Below are 19,537 nucleotides of genomic sequence, written 5' to 3'. Positions count from 1 at the left end.
TGAATGATTTTTATAAAAATGTCCCTAAGAAATAATTACAAATGTATTAGAAAATACATTTTTATAAAAGTAGGTAGATGGTTAATTTGCAGTACTAATGAAAGATTAATGTGGTTCAGTTTCCTTTTTTTCTTCTAAAGATATGTGTTAGGACATGTAGTGCTTACATGTTTGGCCAGTCCAAAGTATGAAATGATCCCCTTGGAGAAATCTGGAACCAAGTATGCTCTTAATTAGGTGCTTGTTGCCATATTATCCTTTTAGATTTAGCAATTTGAATTGAGATGAAATTTCAGAAAAGTACAATAGTATTAAGATTTATAGAACCCCTAAGTAAGCATTACATTTAGCATAATATTGTAATCATAATGTAAAATTTGTATAAATAACTCTTCATTATATGGGCTTAGTAATACTGTGGTTCAAATTATTTTATTCTTATCCCTAGCCACCAGTTTGTAATGAGATTACAAATTATTTGTAATGAGATTATACTGTATTGGATATTTTTATTTCAAATGAAACATTTTTTACTTTGATCAGAAACTTTTACTTATTATGCATAGTAAGACTGTAGGAATATTTTATATATATATATATATATATATATATATATATAATTATTATTTTTTGCGGTACGCGGGTCTCTCGCTGCTGTGGCCTCTCCCGTTGAGAAGCACAGGTTCCGGACGCGCAGGTTCAGTGGCCATGGCTCACAGGGCACAGCCGCTCCGCAGCATGTGGGATCTTCCCGGACCGGGGCACAAACCTGTGTCCCCTGCATCGGCAGGCGGACTCCCAACCACTGCTCCACCAGGGAAGCCCATATATATTATTTTTATAATTTCTTATTATAGAGAAAAACACTTGTAATATATCATTGCTGTAAATTCATTTAATTTTACAAAAGGGGTGAAGCAAGGTTTCTCTATTGTTGGTTTGTAAAAAAAAAAAAAAAAAAAAAAACCCACAAAAATCAAACAAAAACTCCCCAAACCAAAAAACCTGGGCAGTGAAATTTGGCTTATGTTCCTTCATTCCTCAAACAGTAATTGCAGTAAATCCATTGAATCTGGGGTCAACAAACTAAGGCTCTGGGGCCAAATCTAACATGCCTCCTGTTTTGGTAAATAAAATTTTATTGGAACACAGCCATGACCTATCTTTTAGGTATTGTCTATTTGTCTCTGGTTGCTTTCACACTATTACATTTAATGGCAAAGTTAATTAGTCACAGCGGAGACCATATGGCCCAGAAACTTCTTTTTTTTCTCCAAATTCTAAATATTTATTTTCTGACTGTTAACACACACAGAAAAGATTATACATATTCATAATATTCTATGAACCACACAAAGTCTGCACTGTGGGTTTAGTCAATGATATTTTTATGACCCTTTAGAAGTGCTCTGTGGACAATTATAATTTCCCTGGGGGCAAAATTAAAGAAAGGGTTAAAATGGAGAAATTATGGTAGTGCATTTTATGTACCCTTACGGAGCATATGTCAACCATCTCCTTTCCTCCACTGGATTGTTTTACTGGCTGTTAACAAGGTCAGGACTCACGCAAAATGTACATTCTTGCTCTTTGCCTCTTCCTCTTATTATCTCTAACTCACTCCAACTCTTCTTCCCTTTACAGCCAAGTGTTTTGAAAACAGGCTATTTTCTTTCTTTCTTTACTCTTTTACATCTTTGGTTCTCTCCAGTTTGGCTTCTGTTCCTACCATTCTACTGAAGGTTGGATGGTAGTAAAAATGCCATCAAATGTAATAGTGCAATTATTTATAGTATTTAATTGCTATTTTAATTTTTTCTTAATTTTAGAAGAAATTATAAATTAGTATAATATTCCTTTAATTTTCACAAAAGGGTAAATATTGCTGCTTTTAGCCAATAAAATTTGGCATAATACATAATTACTCAAACGTGGGTAGTGCAGTTAAAACTTTTACCACATATTAATTTATTTACATAGCATTTATTTTAGTGGCCTTCATATCACTTTTTTTTCTTCTTGAAATAATTTCTTTAGTGATTTTTTTTCTGCATTAAATAAAGCAAGTTGCTGAAAACCAATTTTATGGTGAGAAAAACTTTATGGTCCAATACTTCAGTCAATCCTTATGTCTTCTCTTTTGAGATAAGTATAAATCACATTCCAAATATGTATAGAAAAGTGATTTTATGCTTAAATGATTATCTATTTGTTGTTTTGTAATTTGTGGCAAATATCATTTAATATTGATTCAATTATCTTAAACTTTTGGATATTTTACAGGGGTTTTCTTGCTATTTTTTGGTATCAGATAAGATATATATATAGCACAAAACATATGGCTACTAATGTGTAATATATTAATAAAGTTAAGATTGAAAATATGAAAATGCTGAAAATTAAACATTTTTAAACTAATATTTAGCTCATCTATAGCAAGCTTTGTAGGGATTTCTTTGTTAATAACTATATTACTTGAAATGTTTTTCTATGCTCTGGTTGTTTTTTATTTAACTTTATTAATTGCTACATATAATGATTAAAATTGTACTTATTTACAGATTTATAAATGATTTTCTGATGTTCCTTCTTATTTCACTGAGAAAATGGAAGTTCCACAACTCTTGCTTCCTCTCTACCAACCTGCCACCTCTGTTGTCAGCATTCTCCCTCTCTCCTGTCACAGCGGCTGAGCCATATATGCTGTCAGCTGAGGCCAGCTCTCCTCTACTGGATCCCAGCTCCTCTCACCTACTCAAGCACATGACTCCTGCAATTGTCCCCTCTCTTTCCTGCACTGTAAACTTTTTCCTTCTCTGCTGAATCACTCACATAAGCATAGAGATGTACAATAATATGTCATATATTAAAAAATAGAAGAAAACAAAACACCCTGGACTCCACTTTCTCTTCTAGGTTCATCTTGATTTCCTGGGCTCTGCTTTATAGCTTATCTCCTTGAAAGAGTTTGTTGCTACTTCCTCATTTCCTACTCTCTCATTCCTACTCTAGTTCCACTTTCACCTCCATGACTCTACTGAAACTTTTTTCAGTGACTTCACATTTCCAAACTCAGTGATTGATCCTCAGTACTCCTATTCAGTCTCCTTGCGTCATTTGTCACTGTTACCCATTTCTTATTTCTTGCAACACTTTCTTCACTTGGTCCCTGACCCAAGCACTCTTCTATTCTTTCACTGCTTCACTGCCCCCTCTCTTTCTTAGTCTCTATTTGGTAGTATTTCCTTCTCTTCCCAATCTTGAAATAGTCCTAGGTCTTCCTTACTTCTCTCTTTACATTCACTTCCTAACTGGCCTCATCCAATCTTGTGACTTGAAAGTGTATCTATTTACTGATCATTCCCAGATTTAAACTGCATGTCCTAACTTTTCCCCTGAACTCTGGACATGTACTTATAATGTTCATTTTCACTTAATTGCCCAGCAGACATATTGCATTTAACATGGATAGAAACAGTTCCTTGATTTCTCTAAGCACCCAGTTCCTACTGCATTTGTCCCCACTAAATGTCTGTCTGTTGCTCAGCCAAAATCCTTGGAGTCATCCTTGACTTTTCTTTTTTAACCAACACCTGACATCTGATCTGTAGGAGAATCCTGTTGGCTCCATCTTTACAGCATGTCCAGAAGATACCCATTCCTCACAATCCTTACTGTTACCAACTTTGTCTAAGCCACCAATCTTTCTCTCCTGAACTATTGCAGCAGCCTCCTAACTAGACTCTCTGGTTCTACTCTTGCTTCTCTAGAGTCAGTTTCTTCAAACAGATTCCAGACTAATCCTTTTAAAACATAAATCTGATCAGTGTCACTTGTCTCTTAAAGTATTCTGATGGCTCTGATTCAGAGTAAAATTCCTCTTTCTGGCTCCCTGCTGTCTTCCTGACTCATCTTTCACCATTCTCTTTCCTACTCACTTAGTTGGCTCCGTTTCCAAATACTACAGATGTACTGGCTTTTTGCTTTGTATTGTATTTGTCAAATGCCTCCTTGTCTCAGGGCCTTTACATTTACTTTTCTATCAGCCAAGAATGCTCCTCTCCCACATATCCACATGGCTTAGTCTCTCATTCCCTTCAGTTTCCTGCTGAAATATCACTTTGTCAGTTATACTTTCTCTGGCCACCTTATAAAAAATCTCACAAACACCCCCCATCATTCTCTACTTCAGTCTCTCTGTTTCTCTTATCTTGCTTTATTTTACTTCATAGAATATATCACCATCCACATTAGAATGGAAACTCCATTAGTCCATTAGGACTTGGACATTTTTGTTAATTTCACCAGTGTCTGGACTAGTGCCTGGAGCATAGGAGATGTTCAGTTATATTTTATGCACCATGATGATATTAGTACTTAGCAATTCATTAATATTTTATTTCAAAAATATCTTATGAATATTGACATTTTAAATTTAAAAAATTATATTGCAACTTATCACTATAAACATTCCCTAAGACTTAACTTTTTGGGCTTCCCTGGTGACGCAGTAGTTAAGAGTCCGCCTGCCAATGCAGGAGACATGGGTTTGAGCCCTGGTCCAGGAAGATCCCACATGCCGTGGAGCAGCTAAGCCCAAGCACCGCAACTGCTGAAGCCCACGTGCCTAAAGCCTGTGTTCCGCAACAAGAGCAGCAAGAGAAGCCACCACAATGAGAAGCCTGCGCACCGCAACGAAGAGTAGCCCCCGCTTGTCACAACTAGAGAAAGCCCATGTGCAGCAACGAAGACCTGATGCAGCCAAAAATAAATAAATAAATAAATAAATAAATTTTTAAAAAGTGATTTAACTTTTTGAAATGTACATAAATTAAGCCAATGTAGTAGAAAGAAACAATATAAAGTCTTTTGTTTGATTTTATCCTAGGTATGAGTTAATACAGAAGGGAGTAACTGAACTTAGAGGTGGCGGGCATGTTCCAGATGTCTACACTCAGAATATGCTTTTAGAAAATGAGAACAAAATTTTGAAGAAAGAATTGAAGCACTATAAACAAGCAGCTGAGTATGTTATTTTTTAATGACTTTTTAAAAAAAATTTGGACTAAATAAAAGTAAGGCATTGAATTAGCTAATAGGTGGATGGTGGTTAATGGAACAGAGCTTTAACTCTGGAGAAATGAATTATATGTCAATTCTAGTTGGAAAGAATATGAAAGGCTTCACCAGCAAATTAATTGAACAGATGAGCAGAACACTCACAACTGTAATTCACCAACAAGAGTGGAATGCAGGGGGTTGTGCAGGAGGTTGTTAATTTGTTATGTAACATTCACTTCCTTATGTATTTTGATAGTCTTATCATTGCTTGTGGAAATCTTCCCCTATGAGAGTAAGCTAATTTCTGAGATAATAATAAAATTATAGAAAGCTAGAGGAAGGAAGGAGCTAGTGTATTCTTAGTAGAGCAATTTCAGTATTTGAAAGTTGCCCAAAGAGAGCTGTTATTTTGTAATTTCATAGCATGAATTTATGCACAGAAGAGAAACGTAACAGAAACCAAATATCCCTGCATGTTTCTTTCTTTCTAAATTAATGAAAGACATGCAAGTTTTGGCAAACAAACTTAGATAAATGTGCAGTGTTATTCTGGCAAAGACAAATATGTGAATGTGTTGACTTGGGGTAAACATACTCATCTAAGACAATGTTAGGTGAAAAATTAATGCTTAGATATGGAGTAGACAGTTTATCCTTTGTTCATTAATTTTTATTAAACATTTGAAGAGGGGCTTTCTCTGTTAAAGAATCATTAAAACAAAAATTAGATAAACAGAACTACCATAAAGGAACATAATATTTCTAAGATCTTTGTAAAATACTTTAATGTAAAGAAACGAGACTGTATTGCCAGGTGAAGGAAACATTTAAAATAAGCTTCTGCTTTTGAAAGGTGGTGGTAAATAAATGATAATTTGTACGATTGTTTTATTCAGTTATTATGTGCACTTACAGAAATGTATTTTGCAAGTTATACAACTTTCATATTATCTATGGATGTACTATTTGGGATTTTACATTTTAGTTGGAAGTGTATGATGATCCACAGAATGATAGTACTAGAACCAGCATCCTCTCTATCCTCAGTTCCATTTCTCAGAAGTGGTTTGCACTCTTGGCCCTGACACTCACACCTAATGGATGCACTGGGAATTTGACACAGCAAATTTTTCAGAGTGCTGCCTGGTATACTGTTTCAGTTCCTGATCTCCTTTGAATTATTGCCTAAGTTTGCTAATTTCTTTTGAATAGGTAGAGCCTCTTTCTGCAATGAGTTTTGCCCCAGTGCTATGAAATGATCATTTTTATTACTGGTTGTTTATTGAATATTATATTTAATAACTATAATCAAAACCATATAAACTGTTGCCCATGCAAATTATTAACTTAATGTTAAAAGAAACCATGATTCAAACAGATATCACTCAAATGAAATCTGTCTCTTGTTCATGTTTACTAAAATATCAGATTACTAAATGTTTCTAAAATTTACTGTATTTACTAAAATATAGTTTTAGTTTCAGTGGGCTTATGGTATCTCTCAAATCTATCTTACTTGATATAATTAAACTTATACAAATTAGAAAAGGAAAATATTTATTTAGCTTAGTCTACCTGACATGGAAAATTTGAAGGAAAGCTGCTTGACCCTTAGTAAATGCCTAATATTTATATCATTGAATGAATATTAAGCAAATTGTGCTTCACAGCCCCTTTTGATGAAGGATGTCCCTGTGGCCTAATTTTGTTGGATACATTCCCAGAAAATGGAGACTGAAATTTTGTAAAGAATTCCCAAAACTACCTCTGTCATGCTACAAGTTTGCCCCAAATTGTAAGTTTCATCACACAGGTTTTTCAATTTGACTTGTGAGGATATTTTCCCAGTAGGAATTAGTGATAAACATGGGATTCCCTTTAAGGAATTTACATTAAAGTTTTCTTTTTTAGAATTAAGGCTGTTTCTTAAGGCAAGATAAATGTAGATGTCAAATACTTTTGTAATAATAATTAATATTTAATACATAAAAAGTCAGGTTACAGATGTGTTATATATTATCTTGATTAAACTGGTAGCATTTAGTGATGAATCTAGAAAAATCAGTGAAATCATATAGCTGTAAGCTTATTATTTATCTAGGGAAGATTTGCCATGGAAAGAGTACTGAACTTAAAGTTCAAATACCTAGCTTCCAATATTCTGCTACTTATTAACTCAGTTTCCTTATTGTTATACTGGGAATAATTATGCATAATATTATTAACTCCTAGGGAGTGATGTGATAACTAAATAAGACAATCTATATTAAAGGGCTGTGTAAATCACAAAGTGCTGTGAAAATGTCAGCTATTATTATCAATATCTCTAAAGGCTGTCATCCCTAGATTTAAAAAATATTATCATATCATTATTTTTGAAATTCAGCAATGATGAAGCATGAAGGAAGAGATGAAAAGGGAAAATATTTCACTGTAAAATATCTGAATTGCTATAATTAAAAAAGAAATTGTCTTTTTCTCTGCTGTAAGCAATGCCAATTTTAGAACAGGGGCTTTCCCTATATTTGCTGCAAATGTAGATTATCTTCTAAAATATAAAATTTGGTGTATGGTGTATCTGTATGTTTCGTGGTGGGTGTTAACCAGACTTGTGATTATTTTGTAATATATACAAACATACATCCAATCAGTATGTTGTACACCTGAAACTGATATAATGTTACATGTCAATTAAATCTTGATAAAAAAAGGTTTGGGAAAAAACTGCTTGGAAAATTTCTTTATGGATGTTTTTAAGGGAAAAACAGCATTATTAAAAAGATTTATAGTTACATTAAATATATTATTGGATTGGCCAAAAAGTTCGTTCAGAACATCTTACGGCAAAACCTGAGTGAAGTTTTTGACCAACCCAATACATACTAGATACTGGAGAGGAATGATATAAGTAGGAGTTTGACATTCTTTCTTGGAAGATTAGAATATAACTGTACTTTTATATTGAAATGTAGACCAATTGTTATTTTAACCAAAAATATTTAACTTCTTAACTTTTTAATTCTAAACAAATACCAAGCATATAGAAAGTAAACAAAATAAAATAATGAACTTCTTGGGCCTGTCAGCAGTTTCAACACTTATCAACTTTCTGCCATTCTTATTTCTATTTCCACCCACACCCTACCCCACATCCTGTTTATTATATTATTTTTTACAGTTCTTTTTTTGTGTTATAATTTACATAAATTGAAATGTACAAGTCTTAGCTACATAATTTTGACAAACAGATGAAGTCTTGTAACCTCCATACTCATGTTACTATAGAACATTTCTGTCTATCCAGGAATTTCTTTTGTGTCCCTTCTCAGTCATTCCCTCCCCTGGCAATCACTGTTCTGATTTTATTTTCCACCTTAGATTAGCTTTGCCAGTTTGAGAACTTCATAACTGGAATCACAGAATATTCATTTCTTTGTCTTTGACATCTTCTACTCAGCTAAAGTCTGTAAAATTTATATGTGATTTTTGCATTTATCAATAATTTGTTCCCTTTTATTGCTAAGTAGTACTCTATTGTGTAGTGTATACCACAATTTGTTTACCCTTTTTCTATTGAGTTGTTTCCAACTGTGGTTATTATGAAGGATACTGCTATGAACATTTGTGTACAAGTCTTTTTGTGAGGATGTGCTTTCTTTCTTTTGGATAAAAACTTAGGAATGGAATTTATGAAGGGTAGATGTATAAGAAACTGCTAGTCCATTTCCTGACATTCAAGTTGAGTCATTTTACATTCTCAAGAGCAATATATGAGAGTTCCAATTGCTCCATATTGTCACCAACATTGAGTTTTGTTAGTCTTTTAAATTTCAGCCATTTTAGTGTTGTATGGTAGCAGCTTCTTGTAGTTTTGATATACATTTTCCTGATAACTAATGATATTGTGAACATTTTGTGTGTGTGTGTGTGTGTGTGCTTATTGGCCATTCATTGATCCTGCTTTCTGTGTAAATCTTTTGCCTGTTTTTGGTTGAATTAGTTGTCTTATTTTTGAGTTGTAAGAGTTCTTTATATATTCTGGTTACAAATCCTTTGTCAGAATATTGTGAATATTTTCTTCCAGTTTATGACTTGATTCTTCAATTTCTTAATGGTGTCTTTGGGTGAGCAGAAGTTTTAAATTTTGAGGAAGTCTAATTTATCTTTTTTATAATATTGCTTTTGATATTTTGGCTAAGATACCATTGCCTACTCCCAGGTCACAGAAATATTGTTTTCTTCTAAAACCTTTACAGATTTAGAATTTGTATTTCAGCCTGTGATCTAGCTTTAATTTTTGTATACTGTGTGAGGTATGAGCTAGAGGTTAATTTTCTTTCCGGTAGGAGTAGTCAATTGTTCCAGCACCATTCTTAAAAAGATTTTTCATCCTTCATTGAATTTCTTTGGCATTTTTGTTGAAAATCAATTGACCCTGTAATTGTGGGTCTATTTCTATACTCTATACTGTTCCATTAACCTATTTGTTATCCTTATACTAATACCACACTCTTGATTACTGTAAGTTTAATTAAGTCCTTAAAGTCAGATAGAGTTAGTCTTCCAGCTTTGTTTTTCTTTTTTAAGGACAGTTTGACTATCCTAGGTCCTTTGCATTTTCATACAAATTTAAGAATCACTTTGTCAATTTCTATAGAAAGACAGGGGTGGGATTAGAATTAAGATTGAGTTGAATCTATAACAATTTGGGAAGAATGTGTGTGTGTGTACACATATATTTATACATACATACTTTTTTGGGGGGAAGGATTGATATATTTATAAGTTTTAGTCTTCTATTTGTATGGTTACTCTTTCCAGTTATTAGGTTATCTTTAAAGATAACCTAATAAGGTTATTAGATGAAGGAGCTCGAAATTTGTGCCCTTTACATCTAATTATCTAATGTATACATTTTTGTTACATTGTGAACTCCATATAATAGCGACTTGTCTTGTGCTCAGTATATCCCCAGGGCCTGTAGCTGTGCCTGGCAAATAGGAGGGACTTATGTGAATGTGTGCTATTAACACTTTGGCTCTTTAAAAAGCTTTTGACAAAGTTCAACACCCATTTATGATAAAAACTCTCCAGAAATTGGGCTTAGATGGAACCTACTTCAGCATAATAAAGGCCATATATGACAAACCTACAGCTAACATCATACTCAATGGTGAAAAGCTGAAAGCATTTCCTCTAAGATCAGGAAAAAGACAAGGATGCCCACTCTCACCAGTATTATTCAACATAGTTTTGGAAGTCCTAGCCATGGCTGTTGGAGAAGAAAAAGAAATAAAAGGAATCCAAATTGGAAAAAAAGAAGTAAACAGTTACTGTTTGCAGATGACATGATACTATACATAGAAAATCCTAAAGATGCTACCAGAAAACTACTAATGCTCATCAAAGAATTTGGTAAAGTTGCAGGTTACAAAATTAATACACAGAAATATGTTTTTTAAAATACTTTTTATTTTATATTGGAGTATAGTTGATTAACAATGTTGACAGTTTCAGGCTTACAGCAAAGTAATTCAGTTATACATATACATGTATCTATTCTTTTCCAAATTCTTTTCCCATTTAGGTTGTTACGTAATATTGAGCAGGGTTCCCTATGTTATGCAGTAGGTCCTTGTTGGTTATCCATTTTAAATATAGCAGTGTGTACTTTTTTTTAATACACAGAAATATGTTGCATTTATATACACTAACAATGAAAGATCAGAAAGAGAGATTAAGGAAACGATCCCATTTACCATCACATCAAAAGAATAAAATCCTGAGGAATAAACTTACCTAAGGAAGCAAAAGACCTCTACTCAGAAAACTATACAATACTGGTGAAAGAAATCAAAGATACCACAAACAATTGGAGAAATATAACATGTTCTTGGATTGGAAGAATCAATATTGTGAAAATGACTGTACTACCCAAAGCAATCTAAAGATTCAGTGCAATCCCTATCAAATTACCAAGGGTAATTTTCACAGAATTAGAACAAAATTTTTTACACTTTGACCAAAAGACCCCAGAGAGTGAAAGCAATCTTGAGAAAGAAAAATGGAGCTAGGGGAAATCAGGCTCTCGGACTTCAGACTATACTACAAATCTACAGTAATCAAAACAGTATAGTGCTGGCACAGAAACAGAATTATAGATCAATGGAACAGAATAGAAAGTTCAGAGATAAACCCATGCACGTATGGCCACCTAATCTATGACTAAGGAGGCAAGAATATACAATGGAGAAAAGACAGTCTCTTCCATAAGTGCTGCTGGGAAAATTGGACAACTACCTGTAAAAGAATGAAATTAGAACACTCCCTAACACCATAAACAAAAATAAACTCAAAATGGATTAAACACCTAAATGTAAGGCTGGATACTATAAAACTCTTAGAGGAAAGTATGGGCAGAACACTCTATGACATAAATCACAGCAAGATCTTTTTTGACCCACCTCCTAGAGTAATGAAAATAAAAACAAAAATAAACAAATGGGACCTAATGAAACTTTAGCTTTTTCCAGCAAAGGAAACCGTAAACAAATTGAAAAGACAACCTCAGAATGGGTGAAAATATTTGCAAACAAAGCAACTGACCAGGGATTAATCTCCAAAATATACAAGCAGCTCATGAAGCTCAATATAAAAAAAAAACAAACAACCCAATGAAAAAATGGGCAGAAGACCTAAATAGACACTTCTCCAAAGAACACATACAAATGGCCAACGAACACATGAAAAAATGCTCAACATTACTAATTATTAGAGAAATGCAAATCAAAACTACAATGAGGTATCACCCCACACCAGTCAGAATAGCCATCATCAAAAAATCTAGAAACAATAAATGCTGGAGAGGATGTGGAGAAAAGGGAATACTCCTACACTGTTGGTGAGAATGTAAATTGGTACAGCCACTATGAGAAGAGCATGGAGGTTCCTTAAAAAACTAAAAATAGAGCTACCATATGACCCAGCAATCCCACTGCTAGGCATATATCAGGAGAAAACTGTAATTTGAAAGGATGCAATGCACCCCGATGTTCATTGTGGCACTATTTACAATAGCCAGGACATGGAAGCAACCTAAATGTCCATTGACAGAGGAATGGGTAAAGAAGATGTAGTACATATATACAATGGAATATTACTCAGCTGTAAAAAGGAGTGAAATAGTCTCATTTGCAGAAACATGGATGGACCTAGCAACTGTCATACAGAGTGAAGTAAGTCAGAAAGAGAAAAACAAATATCTTATAATATTGCTTATATGTGGAATCTTGAAAAATGGTAGAGATGAACTTATTGCAAAGCAGAAATAGAGTCACAGATGTATAGAACAAATTTATGTTTACCAAGGGAGGAAAAGGGGGTTGGAATGAATTGGGAGATTGGGATCAACATATATACACTACTATGTATAAAACAGATAACTAATGAGAACCTACTGTATAGCACAGGGAACTCAATGCTCTGTGATGACCTAAATTGGAAGGAAATGGAAAAAAGAGTGGATATATGTATACATATGACTGATTCACTTTGCTGTACTGCAAGAAACTAACAATATTATAAAGCAACTATACTCCAATAAAAATTAAGAAAAAAACCATTTTGTCTCTTCAATTAAGCTTTTAACAATTTTTAGAGTAGTTAATTGAAGATTTTTGCCTCTTTTTTAGTATTCCTTAGGAGTAGGCATCGTTTTCCTTTTATGATGGGAATTTAAATAATTTTCTCTGAAGCTACATCTTGCCCCATTTAGAGTACTGTCTTCCTTTGCTGAGCTTTTATAGTAAGGAAATGTAATGCAGACCAGAAAAGTTTTATTGAGAGTCCTGAAGATTAGGCAGGAAATAATACTGACTGGGATTTCTAAATAGAAGATTAAAGTGTACCATCTTAAAAATAATGAAATACTTGGTTTTATCTTCTGCCGGAAAATATAGGCATAATGAAAATCAAACGGCTGTTAATACTGAGAAAAAATTAGGTGCTTTACTAATAGGCCCTAATTTCACTTACAAAATTCACTTCTATGAAAGGTCAAAGAGTACCCAGCATTTCCAAAGACCCATTTAATTTAATGACTTTCAGAAACACACACTGTGGATAAAGATAATAATGAGGCCCATAAAATTTCATGCTTTAGTGTTTAGGTAATTGCTTGTTAAATTAAGAAGGTATTTTTTTCCAGACATGGGTATACCCCTTTCTTTTTTGGTTAAGAATATAATGAAAGTTTGCATCTAATCTAGCTGAGTAGTATTTTGGCTATCTGACAATTATTCCAATAATAATTGTAGTGGGTTAAACAAATTTATTTATAACCAATTGAAGAGAATGAAATAGTTGGTAATTATACAGTACTGTTATCAGAAATTACTTTGATTCAAGTTTGCACACGAAAAAATACATGATAAAGATGGCCTACTTTGATTGGTGCATGTAAACAAGAAAATGTTTATATGATACCTTTTGCCAAATTATGATAACAGAATAACTCAATAAATCTATTATTAAAAGCTTAGTAAAAACTATTCAGTTAATAAAAATTATTTTACTTGGAGCATTCAGTTAAAAATAATTTTTTAGAGTACATTATTAAACCACGTTAATACGTTAAACATGGAGTTTTGGGGACAGTGCTTTTATAGTATGAAAATATATGAGTATCTTGATATTTTATAATTTAATTATATATTTTGATATGCTGCTTTCCTGAAATGGGGAAGTTAGTCACTCTGCCATCTCATTAAGGAAAAGCATTTAAGTAGTGTGTTCTTTTTGATATACGAATCTAAATAGAATGTTTCACTGAATAACTTGCTTCATTGTACTTGAAATAGAATTTATATATTTGGTGTCTGTCTTAATAAAAGTTTTTCTTAAACACAACGATGCTCTACTAATATAATGAGAAAATACTATATAGTTTAAATATTAATAGCTTATATGAATATTTCAAACTTTATTTTTTAGTACAACTTTTATTTTCCTTTTATTAAGCAAATGGGCAGCAGGAAGGTCATAATAGGAGAAGCATCACCATGAAATGAATTTAAATTGTTTCACTGAGTAGACTTCATTTGTCCAAACAGAAAGCGAGTCTCTGAAAACCAATTTAATGGTCAGAAAAACTTTATAAAGTCCAATACTTCAGTCAATTCCTATGCTTTCTTTCCTGGGATGAGTACAAATAGGACTTTAAGTGTATATTTAAGAAGTGAGTTGATGCAGTGCTGCACATTTGTGGTTCTGCTTAAGAAACTCTGCAATATTATTTTTCTAAGTTTTTTTTAACCTATTATGAGTTTACATTTCAGATAAGATAAATAAAATATAAGCCCATGAAGTAATTCATCAAGTTGTTGTAGACTCAAAATGGAGTTTTAGTAGACTCAAAATCGATGTTCATAAAGTTTAAATTCTTTTATAAAGATATACAAAAAGATCAGTTTTACTAATAGTCATGTATTCTGATATTTTTGATCCCTTAGAGGATATTTACCTACTGGCATGCCCCCTATTTTAGGTAGATAAATGTAGCTGTTTGAGGAATTGAATATATCTGTTCTACTATACTAAATAGTAATATGATGATGATGATGATTACAGTAGCATTTATTGAATATTTTCTATGTGCATGATAGTATATAAGACACTTTACATACTTTTAAGTGAATGTGAATTCAAGTGATGTTCTTGTGTTTTCACAACAAAATGCCAACTCAGCCATTTATCTTTTCTAGTCATTCTACTTAAACTCACTCCTCCTTATACTCACTTCTCTACTCATTGGGCACATTTTGGTGGCAGAGGGGTTCTCTCTTTTTTTTGGTCCATCTTCTCTCACACATACACACAGAGTTAAAACCTGGAAAGAACAAACTGTTTGTTTATCTAATAGTTGGAATATTCCACAGATGATTTTTCAAGTCTCAATATTTTAATCAACATTTTCTTGTGCCTTCAAGATTGTTGGCCTGGAAAGGAAGTTGAGGGTTAGATGGTTAGACCATGAAGTACTGTGACACAATGTTTATTTACATGTGGTCAAAACTACAACATTGACAGTAGAATGAAGAACAGTACAGGTCATCCAAAATAAGTGGGAGATGGTAGGGGAGAAAGAAGGAAACTTGGCAGAATGGAAAAGACACTTTCATCATATGCCACGTATGGCTTGATCTTTCAGCAAGAAGTCTCACTGATCATAATATGTGCCATCCGAAGTCTGAAAACCTAAACTCATACCAGTGCTCTGGCAGTATCCCAGCCACCATTCCTCAATGATTGCTCTGACATAGCTCCTAAAGCAGAAATCTATTACGTGCATTTATTTCATATAATCTGAATTTTGAAATATGAGAGGCAGATTTATTCCATTCTGATCTTTTTGAGAGCTGTCAGTACTCAAATTTAGTCCATCCATTTTTCAGAATGTTAGAATCTCAGTGCAGTAGCATTTTGTCAGTTAACTAAGACTGTTAGATAACCACTTTTACATTATAAATTATATTTTACATTATTACATTGAAACTAACTTACATTGTAGAGGTGGGGGAAACATTCCCATTAATTTTTTCACATACGACTTGGGCTGAGAAAGAATACTCTCGCTTGCTTTATGCCAGGGATCTATAGAAGATATATCCAGTTGAATGCTTCTGTATCACAACACTGATATTGAAGACTTTTCTCATTAAGTTACCAATTATTTTAGTAATATGATCTGTAGGTGGTATATATTTTTCACATGCCTTACCAGAATAAAATCTTGGTTTTCTAGAATTTATACGCTTTCTTTTTTACAATTATCAGAACTAAGTAGCCCACTTAACCATATATTCAAGCAAGTTCAGAATTAAATTTTGTAAAGTTTTTTCCTTTATTTGTAATTATTTTGAATTATCCTATTTTATATGTATTTCAATTTTATAAGCAAATTGTCTTTGAAAATAGATGGATTATGTGTTATTGTGGCAGCATACCTTTAATTTTCCTTTATTTAAATGAAACATGAATAAATGATAGTTTTGAAACTACAGGTTTTAGCCTGTTCATTCCCCACCCCCATATATGTTATATTGGTTGGGATATTTCAATGAGAATTATAGTGGAATCTTTGCTTTTCAATAATCTTTTGAATTGCTTAGTACTGGATTTGAACTGATAAGTAAATAATTTTTTCAGAAAAGAATTAGCAGTGATTTTTAAAGTTGTTATTATTTTTATTTTTCAGCAAGGCTAGAGAAGATCTGCTGAAAACTCAGAAAGAACGTGATTTTCATCGAATGCACCACAAGAGAACAGTCCAGGAGAAAGACAAATTAATTAATGACCTCAAAGGGTAAGCTGCTAGTATTTGTTGGCATATTTATCAAAGAACTATTTAATTTGTGTTAAGCCATTTGGCCATGGAAGAAGGTTCCAGGTAAAGTTATTCATTCAGCATTTATTGAGCATCTACTGTGTGCCATGTGTTTGATACAAAGATGAGCAAGTTTAGGTCCTTGCTGTCAAGGTTCCCAGAGACTATTAAGATGTGTAATGGGGGAGGAGTTAAACAGAAATATAGTGAAATATACTGCATTGTTTTTATGCAAGCCAAGAGGTGGTCACCCCAACCAGATTGGAGAGTGACTTGGTTCAGGGACCTATTTCTAAAGGAAATGAATTCTAAAGTATGAGTTAACAGGGTGAGGAAGTGGGGTCAGCGTCCTGTGCAAAGGCACCAAGTCACTGGAGGAACATGACATGTTCGCCAAATTGTAAGAATGGAGAGCAAAGTGCAGAAGCAGCTTGACAAGGGCAAGGTGGAAGGGGCCACATACTGCATAACCTTGAATTTATCCTAAGACTTTTAGAAATTACTCTAATGATACTCAGATTCACTTCCCTCTGCCCTCCTCGTCTCCCTGACCCCCCCCCCCCCACCCGCCAAATAAGAAAAGAATTTATAATCTCTAACTAAAATTCTCCTTTACTTGTTCTAGGGCAGTGCTGCCCAATAGAACTTTCTGTAATGTTATAAATATTTTATATCTGTACTGCCCCATATGATAGCCATTAGTCACATCCTCTACTAAGCACTTTCAGTGTGGCTAGTACAACTGATGAATTAAATTGCTGATTTTATTTAATTTTAATTAATTTAAGTTTAAATTTAAATAGCCACATTTGGCTAGTGGCTACTGTATTGAACAACATAGCTTAGGGGTGGTCAGGATAATTGCTGTCTTTAGTAGTGATTATGGTCATTATGACTTTTATGATTTCTTAATTATAGGCTGTCTCGAAAGAATCAATGTACCTTTTAACTTAGCAATATATTAGAAATTAGCGTTTTTCTGATTTTTCTTAATTGAATCTCTATAGAAATCAAAACCAGTTTAATGAAAGAGATTGCATTAACTTGAAAAAAAGGCCTTGAGAGTGTTTATTCATTGACTTTAATCAATGCTTTTGGTTTCATATTTTGGTCTAAATTATTTTTTTGATTCATAAAATTGTTCCAAGTCCAGAAAAATTCAGAAAAAAGTCTTTGAAATGATTTGTTTTCCTCTTAACAATAACATTAATTGAGAAGTAGTACAATGTAATGGAAAGAGCTTGGATTTTGGAGTCACATAAACATTGGAAGCCTGGCTCCACTACTTACCTTTGTGTGTTCATTGTAATTCTGTTTCTTATCTGTAAAAACTGTCATAATAAAAGTACCTAATATAGTGTCTGGAACATAATAGATAGTAAGTACTTTGCACATACCCTAACACTGAAAGTATGTGCTAAATATATACTATTTCACGTAGATTTCCCTTTTGCATTTTTATACAGGTCTCTTTTTAGAACTGTATATTGTATTTTGTTTTAAAAATTTTTATATTTTAATATTTGGGAGTTAATTTTATATCTTTTATATTTGGGAATTATTTTACTCTCAGGACAATAAAGAGGCCTGTGGCTCTTCTGAAGTCATGTAGAAGTCTATAAAGGTAGCGAAGCTTTTTCTTGTACAAAGATAACTAATTGCTGTGCCTTCATCAGGGTGAGGTACCCGTTTGCCCAGAGGAAAAGCCCAAAGGTATTTTAGTAGTTTTGTGTGTGTGTGTGTGTGTGTGCATACATACACATACACATACGTGAGTTTGAATCACAGTACATTCTTCATGGGAAAGATCTCAGGTTTGAGTCCATTCTCACCCTCTGTGCTGATACAGGCAGGCTTCAGTACTTCAGTTACTTGGGTTGATGACAGTCTCAGAGCACCTTGGTATCCAGCTGTGGCAGCTGAAATATGATTGTTCACTGTTGCTGATGTTGTATTCATGGTAAATTGTTGTTTGAGTTTTTGTTTTAAATTATTTTTTTGAGACTTCGAGCCTATGTGTAAAATATATCATACTTGTTAAATTTCCTAGAATGTTTAAAGAGAATACTATTATAATTTATTTCATGTAAAAATTCAGCATTTTCAGATTATACTTTTTGTAATCCTTAGGGGCCCCAGTGAAGAAATCCACATTACATTGGAATATTACTACACTTAGTGTATATTCAGATAGCCTTTATTTCCATATTTAATCAGTAAGAATAATGTCTCCATTGAACCATCTGGATAAATCACTAATATATTTTTTCTAAGGACCTAAAACAAAATTTCATTGATGAACTGAGAGTCCCCAAAAAACTAGTCATGAAGCTAATCAATCACCAGTGAAGTTAATCAGTCAGCAGTGAACACCTTATCTTGTAATTGCGCCGTTGCATAATAAATCAGCTATAGAGAAGAGGGTTTTTGATTCCAGGATAAGTTAGGGTCTGAGTTCTCTGTGTCATATTTTACCCAAATATTTCAATGATGTGTCTTTTTATCATAAACCACAAAAAGTTAACCTTAATGTTTTCTCTAAATTGTTCAACTAAGTTGTAATTTGTTGCTTTTACCTCTCAATTTTTCAGAATTTCCTGTTTAACATGAGTGACTTATTATGAATGTACTTATTTTCAGAATTTTTAATACCAACATTTAGAACTTATAAGTGGATGCATTATGAGGTTCTTATGGAATTTATGAAACAGTCACACTTTTTTAGTCTGATTAAACAGAAGATTTCTGTGAATGTTTCCTTGTTATATCTTATTGGTATTTATGTGTTGCTAATTCTTTGCACAGAGGATAATCCAGTCATGTCTCATGAATGAGTAGATGCCAAAATCATCAATAATGTTTTTACTTCAGTTGCCCACAAACTCAGCACACAACGTTTTGTGTATATAACTCTGTACCTGAATGTGTGTTTACAAATGTATAAATGTCCCTAGAAGTTTATAGTATATAGCAAAATGTATATATGCTAAGTACATTAAGTAGAATAGGGGATGAAATTATATATACTACTTATATCTTTTATTTTATTACTCTCCCTTGCTTTGCTGAGTGTGACTGAATTAATACACACTA

General features: G+C 33.1%; 1 protein-coding gene across 2 annotated transcripts in view; it reads left to right on the top strand.

Moving 5' to 3' along the window:
* Positions 1-19,537, top strand: part of SPAG16 (sperm associated antigen 16) — a gene marked incomplete at both ends in the record, with an annotated part of 885,965 nt that overhangs the window by 23,640 nt on the left and 842,788 nt on the right. For both annotated transcript variants that reach the window (XM_082657932.1, XM_082657931.1), the window contains 2 exons: positions 4,889-5,026; positions 16,316-16,423. In XM_082657932.1, the coding sequence (XP_082514058.1) occupies positions 4,889-5,026; positions 16,316-16,423 (246 nt within the window). The remainder of the gene's footprint in view (positions 1-4,888; positions 5,027-16,315; positions 16,424-19,537) is intronic.

The sequence above is a fragment of the Grampus griseus genome, assembly GCF_964374135.1.
Source record: "Grampus griseus genome assembly, chromosome: 7".
NCBI classification, from domain to species: domain Eukaryota; kingdom Metazoa; phylum Chordata; class Mammalia; order Artiodactyla; family Delphinidae; genus Grampus; species Grampus griseus.
The sequence above is the reverse complement of the archived record's forward strand: the minus strand, read 5'-3'. Positions and strand labels throughout refer to the sequence as shown.